The sequence below is a fragment of the Taudactylus pleione genome, unplaced genomic scaffold, assembly GCF_031769625.1.
Source record: "Taudactylus pleione unplaced genomic scaffold, aTauple2 ptg000364l, whole genome shotgun sequence".
Taxonomy (NCBI): domain Eukaryota; kingdom Metazoa; phylum Chordata; class Amphibia; order Anura; family Myobatrachidae; genus Taudactylus; species Taudactylus pleione.
The window spans coordinates 168498-186237 of NW_028284765.1; the positions used below are offsets into that span (position 1 = coordinate 168498).

The 17740-nt window shown below is 44.4% G+C and overlaps 1 protein-coding gene across 1 annotated transcript; it reads right to left on the reverse strand.

Moving 5' to 3' along the window:
• Positions 1-13030: 13030 nt before the first annotated feature.
• LOC148508486 (taste receptor type 2 member 40-like) lies at positions 13031-13933 on the reverse strand. Its single transcript, XM_088444449.1, has one exon. It carries the CDS (start codon positions 13931-13933, stop codon positions 13031-13033), a length of 903 nt encoding a protein of 300 aa, XP_088300575.1.
• Between the last annotated feature and the right edge of the window lie 3807 nt (positions 13934-17740).

A 17740-nucleotide genomic window follows, 5' to 3' on the forward strand; every position in this document is an offset into this window, starting at 1 on the left:
ATGTAAAAAAACCTCTTAATAATCATAATTATTATATTATCAAAACAAATAGAGAACTCAGTGTACACAGGTCAACCTGGACTGAAAATACATGTTATACTGTGTCCACAAACATGCACCATGGAATTGACAGTCCAGTCCATTGGTGAACATAAATTATTGTGTTATAATATTACAGGAAGTTAGTGCTAGCACATCCGGGAGTTGTTAGTACTAATTAGTAGGAGTAGATGTTGCCTATATATATTGTTATATAGTTGGATACTGTGTTCAGTCTCTATTAGAGCTGTTATATGGGATAGATAATTTACTGGTCCTCACACTTAGGTTGCTCCTTTTTCACTGGGCTTAATGGCAATGCCCCACTATGCTGTGATTACTGACCTGTTAGTCTGGCACATCACCACTGGGTAAAGGGTAAAGGTTCCTCTTCTCTCACTCAGCTGCCTTAGGTTCCCCAGTTTAGTCATCACTTCCACTGCTTTCTCTAGCGTGGAATAGAATTCAAGCGTTGATAATTTACGGCTCCTAGTTTTCCGGCTCCCGACTCCCGGTAAGTGCGTTCCACCTGTGTGTACCTTCTTGAGAAAAATCCTATTCTAAAGGACATCCTAACTGAAAATACAAAATTTATATATAAAAGGGCCAAAAATATAAAAGACAGTTTAAAAAAAAATTATATTGATCACTCCCTTAGTAAAACCAATAATAAGTGACCAGCGCCTAAGAAGTGGTTTTAAAGTGATAAATGCAAAAAAATACAATAAAAATAAATAGATCAATAAAGACAATAAAAAATGGAATATGGAATTACTTATCTTAGCTGTGTCGTCTTCAGACCATTCTTAGGCCCATAGTTGTTTGATGTAAACTGGGAGACAAAAGAAAATTAAAAATACCATTGAGCGTACTTCTTAAAACCAATGACTATGCTTATGTTATTTAGGACACAATTATCAGCAAGTTTCTACCAGTGTAGTGAGGTAATATAGTACTATAACATATAACTAAATGCAGAGATACTTTAAGGTTTAAAAGTAGATTATATGCACAAAAAACCCTTTAAAAATCAGCAGACATATAGTAAGTAGCAAATATACAGTGTACAAAATATTCTGTCCAATATCATGGAGTGAAGTATGTACTGTAGCTGCTTTGGTAATTGTGTCCTAAATAACATATGCATAGTAAGATACTGGTTTTCAGAAGTACGCACAATGGTATTTTTAATTTTATTTTGTCTCCCAGTTTACATCTGGGAATAAGAATGGTCTGAAGATGAAACAAATAAGTTATTCCATATCCCATTTTTATTGTCTTTTTTGGTCTATTTATTTTTACTGTATTTTTTTTGCATTTATCACTCTAAAAGCACTTTTTAGGTGCTGGTCACTTTCAACTTTAAGATATTTGTTTTTATATGTAATTCACGATTGCCATTGTTAGTACCAAGCTGCCCCCTTATTTGTATCTGGGGAGTGCATATATGAACTACTGTGGAGAACTTTAGCACAATTGGCACTTTAATGTTTATTTTATTTATATTGTGTATGGATAGGTGCCAGGTATACCTTCATTTTCTCTAAGACACTATGGGCTCTATTTACTACAATCCGCATTTTGAATGCAGATTGTAGTGTAATATTACCGACTGAATTCGCATTGCGAATTCAGACAATATCACAGGGATTTACTACAAATCCCTTGCAGGGACAGAGCTTGCGAGAAAACTCTGTCCCTGCGAATCCCCTCCACACACTAGTGACCGTGACCAGTGCCCCGCGCATGCGCCGACCGACCGTTGCTGCTACGCCGACCCTCGTGTTTTGGTTTTGGATCTGGATCCCCCCTGGTTTTGGATCTGGATTGGTTTTGCGAAAACCTCACCTCCGTGTTTTGTTTTCGTGTTTTAGTTTTGGATCTGGATTTTTTCTTAAAAAATCATAAAAACAGCTAAAATCACATAAAATGGGCCTGTTTTTGTTCCCACTGTATAATTAACCTCAATAACATTTATTTCCAGTCATTTCCAATCAATTTTGACCACCTCACAATATTATTTTCTTCATCTAGTTAAGGCCAAAGGTTGCATCCAGCTAGCTGGCTGACTAAGCTAAGTGACACAGTGGGGGTGACACTAACATGTGGCAGTTCAGCTTCTAATTTCCTACACGGATACAGTGTGTTATACAGTGTGGGTTGGATACACCAATAGTACACTTACTGTGACAGCAGTGTCGGCAGAGTGGGGTTGCCGACAGTGTCCTCAGTATATGGAGTGGCAGTGCTGCGGTGCTGGCAGTGTCCTCAGTGAAGGGTACTGGTGATGTCAGCAGTGAGCGGGTGCAAGCGGTGTCTTGAGTGCAGGTTTGCTGGCTGTGTCGGCAGTGCGGGGGTGCCAGCAGTGTGTTTGGTGCAGGTTTGCTGGCTGTTTCAGCAGTGCGGGGGTTGCTGGTGGTGTCCTCAGTACATGAAATGGCAGTGCTGCGGTGCTAGCAGTGTTCTCAGTGAAGGGTGCCGTCAGTGTCGGCAGAGTGGGCGTGCCAGCGGTGTCCTCAGTGCAGGTTTGCTGACTGTGTCGGCAGTGCAGGGGTGTTCTCAATGCAGGGTGTTGGTAGAGCAGGGGTGCCAACGGTGTCCTCAGTGCAGGTTTGCTGACTGTGTCGGCAGTGCTGGGGTGTTCTCAATGCAGGGTGCCGGCGGTGTCGGCAGAGCTGGGGTACCAGCGGTGTCCTTAGTGCATGTGTGCTGACAGTGTCAGCAGTGCAGGGGTGCTGGTGGCAGAGTGGGGATGTTGGCAGAGTCGGCAGTGTCCTCAGTACAGATGGTGTCCTCAGTACAGGGGTGCCGGCAGCGGTGGTGTCGGCAGCGGGGGATGCTGCCAGTGGGGGTGCCGGCGGTGTCGGCAGCGGGGGGTGCCGGCGGTGTCAGGCAGCGGGGGATGGTGGGTGTCATCTTCTTTTTCTTCTGCATTTTCAATGGGCTTAATGCTGATTGGCTGAGAGCCGTGACAGACGGCTCACTCAGCCAATCAGCGTTAAGCCCGCTCAATACAAAACCACATGACCCGACAGCGGAGTTGCAAGGTTTTGCCTCGAGTGAGGGATCCGGGGCAGGCAGGGAGATCCGAGCTGCACTCGCATCACCCCAGATCCCCGAAATTCGGGTGAGTTTGGATCTCTGAGATCCGAACCCGCTCATCTCTAGCTAAAACCCACTTAAGTGTTTTGTTTAGATAGAAAGTTTTTAATAACAGCTATAATCATGTAATTTATGCAATCTAAAACACGAATTCAGAATTGTAAAAAGAAAAGAGACTCGCATTTACCGGGATCATTTTAGGAGATTAGAACTGCAACTCGGATTTATCCAGATTCATGAAATTCGGGTGGATTTGTATTTCTGGAGAAATTAACCGCACATCTCTAGTAGAAACCCGTAACTTATCTGCTCATTTCAAGGAAAAACATAATTTTTCAGAGAAAGACATACAGTCAAGATATTTTGCACTATTCAAAATATTAAACCCCAGTGGAGACACAGAAATGTCAAGTCCCTGTTTAGTTCTGCCAAAATGAGGTGGATTTACTATCTGAACACTTTAGTTCTGACTGGTCTCAACTGGGAATTCATACTTTTGAAAATAAGTTAGTTCAAGTGTAAAATTATTTTTTTCTACTTTTTCTCTTTTCCATTTTTGTTTTTTCCATAGATAGATATATATATATATATATATATATATATTAATTGTAAATTGTTTTTTTTTCTCTTTTGCAAATATATTATAAGAAATATATGTATTATTTATAGACCCAATGGATAAATGAACACTTTTATTGTACTGTAATATTTAAAAAAAAATAATTATATTTATTATATATTTCATATTTTCTAGAATTGATAATATATATTTTACATCAATTTATTTATAGATTTGTTTAAACCCAACTCCATATATATTTTTTTGTATTATTATGAATATTATTTATAGTGTTATTATCAATATTATAATGTGTTTAGAGGAGCAATATATTGGTGAATTAGTATGTTTAAAATATGAACCCAAGAAGTATTAAAGCCATTTCTGTCTTTCTCTAATGGTTTCTTTTTAGAATGCTCTCCATATTTAAATTCAATCAGAGATGCAAGACAGAACACGCATCTCCCGGTGTGTAATTTCTATCCCAGAATGACCCTTTATTTGTATGGAATGCATGAGTGCATCTGGTAAATTTTAGTCTATGACTTGTATTGGCATGCCAGGTAACACCAGTGTCCTTTGGTTTATTATCACCTAGGATACCAAACTCCCATAATGCCCTCTTTAGTCAGATGATTAAGGATTATGTTTTTATTGGCTAGACTGAGGAAAAATAAAAAGCTGTCTTCAAAACCCATTTGTTGAGAGAGATACATTGGCCCTCATTCAGAGGCGGTCGCAAGAAGCGATCGCTCTCTCTGAATGAGGGTGGCCGCTTTTTTTTTTTAGTGCGGCCTCCTGGTCGCTAGCTAAGTTGTGGATTACCACCCACAGCTTAGCGACCGACAAGGGTGATGGTCGCGATGGTCAAGACCATCGCGACCATCGGGACTTACGACGAGACCCTAAGGTTGGGTCTCGGCAGCCGCAAGCCCCTGGGAGCTTCCTGCTCTGATCGAGCAGGAAGCTCCCCACTGACATCACTGCTGATGTCAATGTGGCCGCCCACAAAACGGCAGGCGTTCGCTTGGGAACGCCTCTATTTGTGTAGCCACCCCCCCGCCCCGCCTACAAAATGGGCCGAGCTGTCGATCAGCATCGCCAGCTGGCCCTTTTGTAGTGAGCTCCAGAGCGAGAGAGCACCTCTCTCGCTCCGGGGCTTGCGCACGTGCAGTGCGGCCGCTGCATGTGCGCAGGGCCTAACCATTGACCCGGTTGTGAGCGCTCAGCACTTGTGACCGGGTCTGAATGAAACCCATTGTTTCTATACATGTTTGTTGACCAATGAGAGGCTGGGACTGGAACCTCTAGAATATTTTCCATCTACATAAAGGAGTGATTTAGCGGTGCGGTGAAGCAGGACACTGAACCAAGCTAACTTTCTGTTCTGCTCCTTCACACCATATTTTCTGTGATTTGATGTTTTAAATGTGTCTATAAATGCAATATATTAAAATACTTTGGGCCTGATTCAGACGCATTCGCTATCTGGGTATGCTTGCTGGATGTGTATGCAAATTTGTCAAAGTGACGCCACGGGAAGCGATCGCTCGCCAAGGCATAAAAACGACCACCATGTCTTAGCTAGCGGCCACTTTGTGTATGCGTACGCCCAATCGCACAGGCAGAGCCACCCACCAGCAACACGTCATCTCCAGGAAGTGTATTAAAACATTGGTACATCGAGCACCATCGGATGTGAACGCAGTGCTTGAGGTAGCTTTACCCTACCGCAAGCATTGCGAGGAAATCAGTGTAAAAAAAAGGCAAGTGACGTGTACTATGACGCAGCCTGGTAATTATGCACGCCTCTAAAACGGCGTTGAAACACTCAGGCACGCCTGCGTTCGCACCTCCACACCCCCGTTATTAGTGTCCTGCCCGTTACCACCCACAAACAGCCTCTCCTGACACTCATTACCATGGGCTGCCTTTTCTGGGCGAGCGAGAGGGATGTGATCGCAGTGTGTAGTTCGCGCACGTGCAGAACGAAACGTGCGCATGCGCGTACGCAGAACATTGGGCCGCTTGCGAATGCACAGCGCAAGCAAACAGCTCTGAATCAGGCCCTTTGTTCATTGTATACATGCACTAGATGTTATTTATGTTTTTTTTTATGATTTAACATTACTGTGGATATTGGACAAATCTGATTGGAAGAGAGGATATTCATCGATATAAGAAATACTACAAAACTAATTTATGGAAGTGAGAGTATTGCATCCACATTAATCATCTCAGTGTGGTGATCTGGTACTTACTTCTGAATCGCAAGACTTTATTACCTGAGACAGAGATGTACGCGATTCCGATTTTTACGCAGATCGAGCAGTTGTTTGCCATTGCGGGTGTGTGTAAGCCGTACTGCACATGCACAGCGATTGCTTTGCAATTACGCCCACACAGAGAATCCATTTGCAAAGCGAGTGACAGGTAATCAGCGTTTGGAGGAGGTAACAGGGGGTGGTTAGGCAAGCGCAGACATGTCTGACGGTTTACATGCAGTATCATGGGCGCACATACATTAGCCATTGCAATACTCTAGGAAAGCGTGAGAGCTCTCAGTCTGTCAGGAGAGCTGCAGTGTTTGTGGCTGGTCAGACTTGCCGCATATACTGCGTGGCTTCCTGATCTGCATCGATGTTACCGATGTTTGTGCTGCTGCACGTCGTGGTATGGATATGAGACGGCAGCAGTGGGCCTCTCTATGCTCAGCTGTGCCTTAGAAACATTAGCATATATTAGCCATTGCGATCCATGAGAGTATACAGTTGTGATTGCATTAGCGTAAATCACTGACCCTATAGATAACCGAGGTTCGGATAGATCAGAGGGCACATAAAACCCCTAGGCAGGGATGCATGGGGGTAATAAAGTTAGGTAGGGGAGTGTCAGTTTTTTATGGTCAGACTGACATTAGGTTAGGATTGGTGGAGTATTGTGTAAGGGGTGTGGTTAGTAGGAGTGTTGTGTAAGGGGTGTGGTTATTAGGAGTGTTGTGTAAGGGGTGTGGTTATTAGGAGTGTTGTGTAAGGGGTGTGGTTAGTAGGAGTGTTGTGTAAGGGGTGTGGTTAATAGGAGTGTTGTGTAAGGGGTGTGGTTAATAGGAGTGTTGTGTAAGGGGTGTGGTTAATAGGAGTGTTGTGTAAGGGGTGTGGTTAATAGGAGTGTTGTGTAAGGGGTGTGGTTAGTAGGAGTGTTGTGTAAGGGGTGTGGTTAATAGGAGTGTTGTGTAAGGGGTGTGGTTAGTAGGAGTGTTGTGTAAGGGGTGTGGTTATTAGGAGTGTGGGTAGGTCAGTAATGTTACTCTGCCTCTTTGGAATCTGATCTCCCACCCTCCCTCCCCCTTTTTTCCTCTTGTGTCTTGTGTCGGCTTTATTTCAAGGGCGGGAAAGAACGGCAGTATCTATAAAGCGTCCACCTTGCTGCAGTATGAGCGGTGCGCCTCCTTCTATGCATTGGTTAGGCTGATTTTACCCTACTGGGGTCAGCGGCACCTCTCGTCGGAGAGGGCTAAAATAGTGCATTGGGATGGGGGCTGGATACCGTCTCACTTGCCAGAGAGGGATATCGGCCCTTGCAAGTTTTATATCACTATTACACTGGAATTGGGATTTGGCCCATTCAGTGAGTGTTTTACATCCTTGCATGAGTCAAGTGTGGGGCGTCAGGTTACTGGCCGTTCTTTCTTATGCCACCATACTCTGATTGTAATATAAATAAAGCTGACCATATATTTTTGATCGCATATATACTTGGTCTGCCTCTTTATTTTATTTAAGTTGGTTAAATAAGTTTAAGGTTGCACGCATCATGTGCCGATGGGGATTTTATAGGTCCTTTGTTAGATTTTGTATATAATTTGTTACGTGTTTAGTGGTAAGAAGTGTCATTAACTCTACTTGTTAGCTGCAGTGATCTTTATGATGGTCAGAAGTCCTTTATATACTGTATTTTGTTACAGGGCAGCACCAGAATAAACCTGAATATAGCAGATACAGTAAGTACAAATTTCCTTTACTAAATCACCATGGCTTTTTCTCACTACAAAGGGTTACTGCCAGTGATTATCAGTACCAGTGGTTACCAATGCCAGTGATTATCAATGCCAGTGATTAACAGTACCAATGGTTACCAATGCCAGTGATTACCAATGCCAGTGATTAACAGTACCAATGGTTACCAATGCCAGTGGTTACCAATGCCAGTGATTATCAATGCCAGTGATTATCAGTACCAATGGTTACCAATGCCAGTGATTAACAGTACCAATGGTTACCAATGCCAGTGATTACCAATGCCAGTGATTATCAGCACCAGTAGTTAAGAATGCCAGTGATTACCAATGCCTGAGGTTATCATTACCAGTGGTTACCAATGCCAATGGTTATAAATGACAGTGATTACCAATGCCAGTGATTATCAGTACCAGTGGTTTCCAATGACAGTGATTATTAATGCCAGTGATTATCAGAACCAGTGGTTACCAATGCCAGCAATTACCAGTGGTTACCAATGTTAGTGATTATAGTTTAGTGGTTACCAATGCTAGTGATTATCAGTACCAGTGGTTACCAATGCCAGTGATTATCAATGCCAGTGATTAACAGTACCAATGGTTACCAATGCCAGTGATTACCAATGCCAGTGATTAACAGTACCAATGGTTACCAATGCCAGTGGTTACCAATGCCAGTGATTATCAATGCCAGTGATTATCAGTACCAATGGTTACCAATGCCAGTGATTAACAGTACCAATGGTTACCAATGCCAGTGATTACCAATGCCAGTGATTATCAGCACCAGTAGTTAAGAATGCCAGTGATTACCAATGCCTGAGGTTATCATTACCAGTGGTTACCAATGCCAATGGTTATAAATGACAGTGATTACCAATGCCAGTGATTATCAGTACCAGTGGTTTCCAATGACAGTGATTATTAATGCCAGTGATTATCAGAACCAGTGGTTACCAATGCCAGCAATTACCAGTGGTTACCAATGTTAGTGATTATAGTTTAGTGGTTACCAATGCTAGTGATTATCAGTACCAGTGGATACCAATGCCAGTGATTATCAGTACCAGTGGATACCAATGTTAGTGATTATAGTTTAGTGGTTACCAATGCCAGAGGTTATCATTACCAGTGGTTACCAATGCCAGAGGTTATCATTACCAGTGGTTACCAATGCCAGAGGTTATCATTACCAGTGGTTACCAATGCCAATGGTTATAAATGACAGTGATTACCAATGTCAGTGATTATCAGTACCAGTGGATACCAATGTGAGGACACCGGGTTTATGACGTGTGCATTACTTTTGCCTGCTGGCCCTCGTCGCCTTGAGAAAGGCAATGATTATAGCTCTCGCATGGTACACCAGGTCCTTTATAGGTTCAGGGATTCCACAGTAAGCACGCAATAGCAAGGTACAAGAGAGCACCTTTATTACATACACACTAATTATACATGTAAACCGTAACCACACTATGGACCTGATTCAGACCCGCTCGCTAAGGTGTGATTGCTCACTCTGAGCGATTTTCGCCAATCTGCGTGTGCGTATAATTCGCAGTGTGCATGCGCAAGCCATTCGTCGCGATCTGATTTTGGTTGTTGTAAGCCACTATCAGGTTGCTGCCATTTGTGGGTGGTAACAGGGGAAGGTGCATGTGAACGGGGGAGTAGATGTGCAAACACAGGCATGTCAGCCCGCCAAAACGGCGTTTAGAGGGCGTGCATAATTAGCAAAGTAGCATCATTGTACACGTCACTTGCATGTATTTCAGCCCGCACTGATCGCAGTGCTTGCGGCTGGGAAAGGCAATCCCAAGGGCTGCGAGCAGCTCCGATGGCTCTCGATATTACTGATTAATCATACATTTCCCGGAGATGACGTGTGTTGCAAGTGGCAAGGGGGTGTCTTCAGACACTTGCGAGCGCTCATTGCCATAGCTCGCTAACACACAGTGGGCGTCCTTTACGCGACACAGTGCGAGTGTTTAATTTACATATCCAGCCCCTTTCTGCAAGCGAGCGATCGCATCTTGCGAGCGGGTCTGAATCAGGTCCTATGTACAATATATGCAGGTAGCACTAACATCAACCACATCTAAAGACTAATGGCAGAATTTGCAAAGCAGCGGCTTCCCGGCGGGTTGCAGGTACATATTTAAAATGGCACCTAAAGTCTTTGTAAAGCCCGGCGTGCTCTACACTGACTCCGAGTGCCATTTAAAATATACACCTGCAACCCGCCGGGAAGCCGCTGCTTTGCAAATTCTGCCCTAAGACTATTATAAAAACCACACAAAGGAACCCTTCCCCACTAGACAGTCAATAATAATCACCTCAGGGAATATGTGAGTACGGACCGCTGTACAGCTGTGAGACCTCGGTGGGCACAGTGCTGCTGGGAGAGGTAATGCTGAATGACTTGCTGGTCCCGGCCACTTGGCCCAAAGGGACTCCACTACTGGCGAGAGTAGGGCACGCTGGAAAGTCACCTGGCTCCGGCCGGCACAATAACCGCGCTCCGGATAGATCAAAAAGTTTTGGCTGCATATCTGTCCCAGGTCTCCCTTTGATGAAGTCCATTGCTGGAAGGCGGCAGTGTCTGCAATCCTGGCTGGGTATGGAGGTGCCTTAGCCACTCCACGTTGGTCCTGTCTCGCCGGCCAGGAACCAAGGACAAAGCACAGAGGCCCTTCTGCAGCCACTTTTTATCCCCAAGCCCTGTGCACAGATTGGGTGGATATTGAATCCCCAGATGTAAATGTCCCTGAGCTGCTGGGACCCCCTGCTGGGCTGGTGCCTGTGTGTATAGTGTATGGCCGGCCCGCGTTCCTGAGCTGCTGGGACCCCCTGCTGGGCTGGTGCCTGTGTGTATAGTGTATGGCCGGCCCGTATTACTGAGCTGCTGGGACCCCCTGCTGGGCTGGTGCCTGTGTGTATTGTGTATGGCCAGCCCGTATTCCTGAGGTGCTGGGACCCCCTGCTGGGCTGGTGCCTGTGTGTATAGTGTATGGCCGGCCCGTATTCCTGAGGTGGGGGCTGGGCTGGTGTCTGTGTGTATAGTGTATGGCCAGCCCGTATTCCTGAGCTGCTGGGACCCCCTGCTGGGCTGGTGCCTGTGTATAGTGTATGGCCGGCCCGTATTCCTGAGGTGGGGGCTGGGCTGGTGTCTGTGTGTATAGCGTATGACCAGCCCGTATTCCTGAGCTGCTGGGACCCCCTACTGGGCTGGTGCCTGTGTGTATAGTGTATGGCCAGCCCGTATTCCTGAGCTGCTGGGACCCCCTGCTGGGCTGGTGCCTGTGTGTATAGTGTATGGCCGGCCTGTATTCCTGAGGTGGGAGCTGGGCTAGGAGTGAATAACAGGCAGGAAAGTTTCTCTGATCACTGGGTGCAATTTAAGAACCAAAGTACTGTATTGCCCACACAGTCTCTAGCAGAGGTTTTGCAGATTGCTGAGGGGCATCTTACCATCCTGGTAACTATTCTGTGTGATCCCCGTGCAGACAAAAAGGTGGATCATCACATAGGGGATCCCTCACAACCAACAGCGCCATAGCTAGACGGCAGTGCGCCCTCTCACTCCCTCTCCGCCCCCTCCTCCCCCCCTGAGCGCTTACCCTTACTTCCGAGGGGAGGAGGGAGGTTGGGATCATGCGCCGACATTCACTGTGCAGCGCGCACCACTGCCGGAGGTCTCTTCCTGCAGGCCTCCGGCGCAGAGAAGTGTGTGGCCGGTGCCGCTGGACGATTCCGCCCTGTGTGGAGGCTGCCCCACCCTCCCTACGGCCCTGACAACCAATGCCAGTGATTATCAGTACCAGTGATTACCATTACCAGTGATTACCAATGCCAGAGATTACCAATGCCAGAGATTACCAATGCCAGTAATTATCAGTACCAGAGGTTACCAATGCCAGTGATTATCAGTACCAGAGGTTACCAATGCCAGTGATTATCAGTACCAGTGATTACCAATGCCAGTGATTACCAATGCCAGTGATTATCAGTACCAGAGATTACCAATGCCAGTGATTATCAGTACCAGTGATTACCAATGCCAGTGATTACCAATGCCAGTGATTACCAATGCCAGAGATTACCAATGCCAGTGATTACTAATGCCAGAGATTATCATTACCAGTGATTACCAATGCCATTGATTATCAATGCAAAAGATTATCAGTACCAGTGATTACCAATGCCAGTGATTATCAGTGCCAGTGATTACCAATGCCAGTGATTATCAGTGCCAGTAATTACCAATGCCAGTGATTATCAATGCAAAAGATTATCAGTACCAGTGATTACTAATGCCAGTGATTACCAGTACCAGTGATTACCAATGCCAGTGATTACCAATGCCAGCGATTACCTGTACCAGCGGTTACCAGTACCAATGGTTACCAATGCCTGAGATTATCATTACTAGTGATTACCAATGCCAGTGATTATCAGTACCAGTGATTACCAATGCCAGCGATTACCGGTACCAGCGGTTACCAATGCCAGTGTTTACCAATACCATCAATTACCAGTACCAGTGGTTAGAATGCCTATGCATGGGGAAGCCTATGTAATATACTGTATATCATGGCAGCACTTTTTTCCACCATAATACATGCATATAATATATATATAAATATTTTTCACATAAATCTACACTTTTTGGAAAAATATTTACAGGTTTTTAAAATATATTTTATTGTTCTGGGCATGGTGGGAGCTCTGATGGCATTTGGAGCAGTTTCGGGGACACGTACAGTAAGGGGCATGTGTTACACCAGTGTGGGGAGGTATAATAACTACAGATGTGCGGTTCGGTTTTTCCTTGTTTCTTTTCACCAAATTAGTGTAAGTTCGGCTGTATCCTATTGGCTATCCAAAACATGTGAGAGCCAGACAGCCAACATGATTCAGTTTAAGAGATCCAAATATAACAGAGTAAAACCAAAGCGCTCATCTCTAATTTAACATGTCCCATCCCTGGGCGAGAAGGCTGCACACTACACCTGTGCTCACTGGGCTACTGGGGGAAGGTGGTAGAGGAGATGGGACCTGTCGGTTTCATTTGTATTGGGTCCGACAATTTCTGATAACAGCCTGCAGGTAAGAGACATTATTCAGATCCTCTGTAGGCAGTAATGGCAATAAAACTACTTCTACTGTATATGAGGACCTCTATGTTTTATTTATACATCTTAATAAATTGTAATGTAAGTTCCGTAAAAAAGTCTCATTTAGCTGTTTTCTCCAGTGTTATTTGATGAGTTTTCACTGTCTGTAGCCCAACTACAAAGCCTTCACATTATCTACTGCCAGGTGGGTTCTTGTCCCAAGAGTCTTCTCTTCAATTTGGGCTTTCCAAAGATTAGTACAAAAGATTGTACTGATGGGTATGCTATGACAAGCAGAGAGATGACTGTGTCTGTTACAGGTTCTGGGTTAAATGACTTAGCAAACATATACATAATGAGAATAAGGAAGGTCAGGTCCAACACCACATGCAGAGTCTTTGTCACAGCCGCCCGGACAAGAGCTTGGAGCTGAGGAGATGAGCTGACCTGGGACACGTTCTGCCTGACCCTCCAGACATGGTGCAGGAGAGATGTCACACTGAGCCCAATACAGATGACAGTCAGGGTAAAAGGCAGGGTGTAGCTTAATATCATATTCAACACACTGTAAGGGACATTCACCGATATGGTAACACCAAGGCGCCAGTCAGTAATATTTATATTTTGAAGAACCGTAATCTGTGCTGTCCAGAAAAAGGGCAAATTCACCAAAACGGAGCACATTGCTGATCCTATGAGCAGTTTGCTAATGGAAGAGGAAAACCACATTTTCACCCAGAGGAAGATCTGGTGGGTAACGGTGACGAGCTTCACACAGTAGCAGATGGAGAGCCAGGCGGTGTTCCAAAAACTCAGATTGTACAGGACGAACACAACATAAAAAGATACAAAAAATATTGTTGGAATAGTTTCTCTTTGTGCAAAAAAATAATACAAACAATTGGTAATTGAACTTGAGCACAGCAGGAGGACATTGGTGAGAGCCATAGAGAGCAGGATCTGGTCGCTGGCACTGGGACTAGTGATCTTTTTCCAGGGTCCGATGTATACAGCGAGGATGGATGAGTTTATCACGATCCCATGTACCCCCATTATAACTGTTAGCAAAGCTTCTATGATTTTCAGAACCAGAAGCATTCTGCAAAGTTGTCTGTTTCCCTTAGTAATGATAACAGCAGCTGTCAGCCAGTGTCAGTAGTGTAATGATAACAGCAGCTGTCAGCCAGTGTCAGTAGTGTAATGATTACATGCTGGGCAGTGTGGGGAGGACGGTGCAGGGTCAGACATGCAAATCTCATCACTATCTGCTTCCCTGTGTGTGTTTAGGTTTATGCCACCAGTGAAACCTGAACTGTTGGGAGGAGAGGATGATATGATGGGATTTTATTTATTAGTGCACAAATTATACTAAATGTACAGAAATGTTTGTCCATCTATTAAATCAGTGATATGTACTGTAGCAGAGACTTTGGGACAATTGGTTGTCATATATGAAAATGTCTGACACTCCGACCAAGTATAAAGGAATAACGATATATATATATATATATATATATATATATAATTGTTATATATATATATATATATATATATAATTGTTATATATCTATACCTACAAGTAGAACAGCAGGGTGATGGATGTACTAATGTAGTTCACAAGAAGGAAATGTCTCTCCAGGATCCCATTCCAAGCACCAGTGTTTATTTAGGCATACAGCATGTTTCAGTGTTTATTTAGGCATACAGCATGTTTCAGTGTTTATTTAGGCATACAGCATGTTTCAGTGTTTATTTAGGCATACAGTATGTTTCAGTGTTTATTTAGGCATACAGCATGTTTCAGTGTTTATTTAGGCATACAGCATGTTTCAGTGTTTAATTAGGCATACAGGATGTTTCAGTGTTTATTTAGGCATACAGCATCTTTCAGTGTTTATTTGGGCATACAGCATGTTTCAGTGTATATTTAGGCATAGAGCATGTTTCAGTGTTTATTTAGGCATACAGGATGTTTCAGTGTTTATTTAGGCATACAGCATCTTTCAGTGTTTATTTAGGCATACAGCATGTTTCAGTGTTTATTTAGGCATACAGCATGTTTCAGGCAGCCACGTGCCCTTTGTCGAGTCACTAATACAACTGACAAGCAGAGGTTCTGTAGATATAGACACCAATTGATTTTAGATAAGGCATAAAAACAAAGGCCCAGTAAAATCACTGTGATGTCATCATATGCAAATAAACATCACCCAATCAGTGAATAGTAACCAAAGGCAGTCAATACAACCAATTAGACACCAGTTTTCAGGTATACAGTAGAGACTGTAGTATAAGAGATGTTATGTTATCAGAAAATATCAATTCCATGTGAACCCGGACCAACCCGAACATACGGGTTCCGAACAGGATCAGAGTCAGGATTGGCCCACAGGAATCGGAATCCAAACCATGGCAAAAAGTCATCCTGCCTCTGTTGGATTCTCATGGGATTTAGATTGTATATAAGTCCCTACCCACAGTGATCGGTACCATTGCCTTGCTGAGTCCTGGGCTGTGCAGTTGTGCTGTACTCCATGTCCACTCCAGGGGAGGCTGTTTGGCCAATCCATGGATGTGCTGTCATGTGCTCTGGCTGTTGTGCAAAACAGGGGTGTGCTGTGCTCTGTCCAGAAGGGGCGGTGTGTACAATCCATGGGTGTGCTGTCATGTGCTCTATCCAGGTGGCTGCTGTACAAAACAGGGGTTTGCTGTACATTGCCCATTGGGGGATGTGTGTTAAATCCTAGGGTGTGATGACCGTCCATGAGCTATAAAAAAAGTGAGATGAAAAGTAAAAAAAAAAAATAAGATTAGATTTGTGGTGTAACCATATAAGCACAGTGACGCTGTATGCCGTACCCCCCTTGTGTTACCATATACAGTAAAAGCACTGTGATGCTGTATGCCGTACCCCCCAGTGTATCCATATACAGTATAAGCACTGTGACGCTGTATGCCGTACCCCCCAGTGTATCCATATACAGTATAAGCACTGTGACGCTGTATGGCATACCCCCCAGTGTATCCATATACAGTATAAGCACTGTGACGCTGCCCTTGTGTATCCATATACAGTAAAAGCACTGTGACGCTGTATGCCATACCCCCCTAGTGTATCCATATACAGTATAAGCACTGTGACGCTGTATGCCATACCCCCCTAGTGTAAACAGTAAAAACACTGTGACGCTGTATGCTGTACCCCCCTAGTGTTACCATATACAGTATAAGCACTGTGACGCTGAATGCCGTACCCCCCTAGTGTTACCAAATACTTTAAAAGCACTGTGACGCTGTAAGCCGTACCCCCCTAGTGTATCCGTATACAGTATAAGCACCGTGACGCTGTATGCCGTACCCTCCTAGTGTTACCATATACAGTATAAGCACTTTGACGCTGTATGCCGTACCCCCTAGTGTATCAATAAACAGTATAAGCACTGTGACGCTGTATGCCGTACCCCCTAGTGTATCCATATACAGTATATACACTGTGAATCTGTATGCCGTACCCCCTTAGTGTATCCATATGCAGTATATACACTGTGAAGCTGTATGCCGTACCCCCCAGTGTATCCATATAAAGTATAAGCACTATGACGCTGTATGCCGTAACCCCTACTGTCTCCATATACAGTTTAAGCATTGTGATGCTGTCCTAGTGTATCCATATACAGTATAAGCACTGTGACGCTGTATGCCGTACCCCCCAGTGTATCCATATACAGTATAAGCACTGTGACGCTGTATGCCGTACCCCCTAGTGTATCCATATACAGTTTGAGCATTGTGATGCTGCCCTAGTGTATCCATATACAGTATAAGCACTGTGACACTGTATGCCGTACCCCCCAGTGTATCCATATACAGTATAAGCACTGTGACGCTGTATGCCGTACCCCCAGTGTATCCATATACAGTATAAGCACTGTGACGCTGTATGCCGTACCCCCCTAGTGTATCCATATACAGTATAAGCACTGTGATGCTGTATGCCGTACCCCCAGTGTATCCATATGCAGTATAAGCACTGTGACGCTGTATGCTCTATCCCCCTAGTGTATCCATATACAGTATAAGCACTGTGACGCTGTATGCCATACCCCCCAGTGTATCCATATACAGTATAAGCACTGTGACGCTGTATGCCGTACCCCCCTAGCGCACCCATAAACACTATAAGCACTGTGATGCTGTTTGCAGTACCCCCCTAGTGTTACCATATACAGTATAAGCACTGTGACGCTGTATGCCGTACCCCCCAGTGTATCCATATAGAGTATAAGCACTGTGACGCTGTATGCCGTACCCCCCAGTGTATCCATATACAGTATAAGCACTGTGACGCTGTATGGCGTACCCCCCAGTGTATCCATATACAGTATAAGCACTGTGACACTGCCCTTGTGTATCCATATACAGTATAAGCACTGTGACGCTGTATGCCGTACTCCCCTAGTGTATCCATATACAGTATAAGCACTGTGACGCTGTATGCCATACCCCCCTAGTGTTACCATATACAGTATAAGCACTGTGACGCAGTATGCCATACCACCCTAGTGTATCCATATATAGTATAAGCACTGTGATGCTGTATGCTGTACCCCACTAGTGTATCCATATACAGTATAAGCATTGTGATGCTGTATGCAACACCCCCTAGTGTTACCATATACAGTATAAGCACTGTGATTCAGTATGCCGTACCCCCCTAGTGTTACCATATACAGTATAAGCACTGTGACACTGTATTCCGTACCCCCCTAGTGTATCCCAACACACTATAAGCACTGTGATGCTGCACGCTGTACCCCCCTAGTGTTACTATATACAGTTTAAGCACTGTGACGCTGTATGCCGTTCCCCCCTAGTGTTACCATATACAGTACAAGCACTGTGACG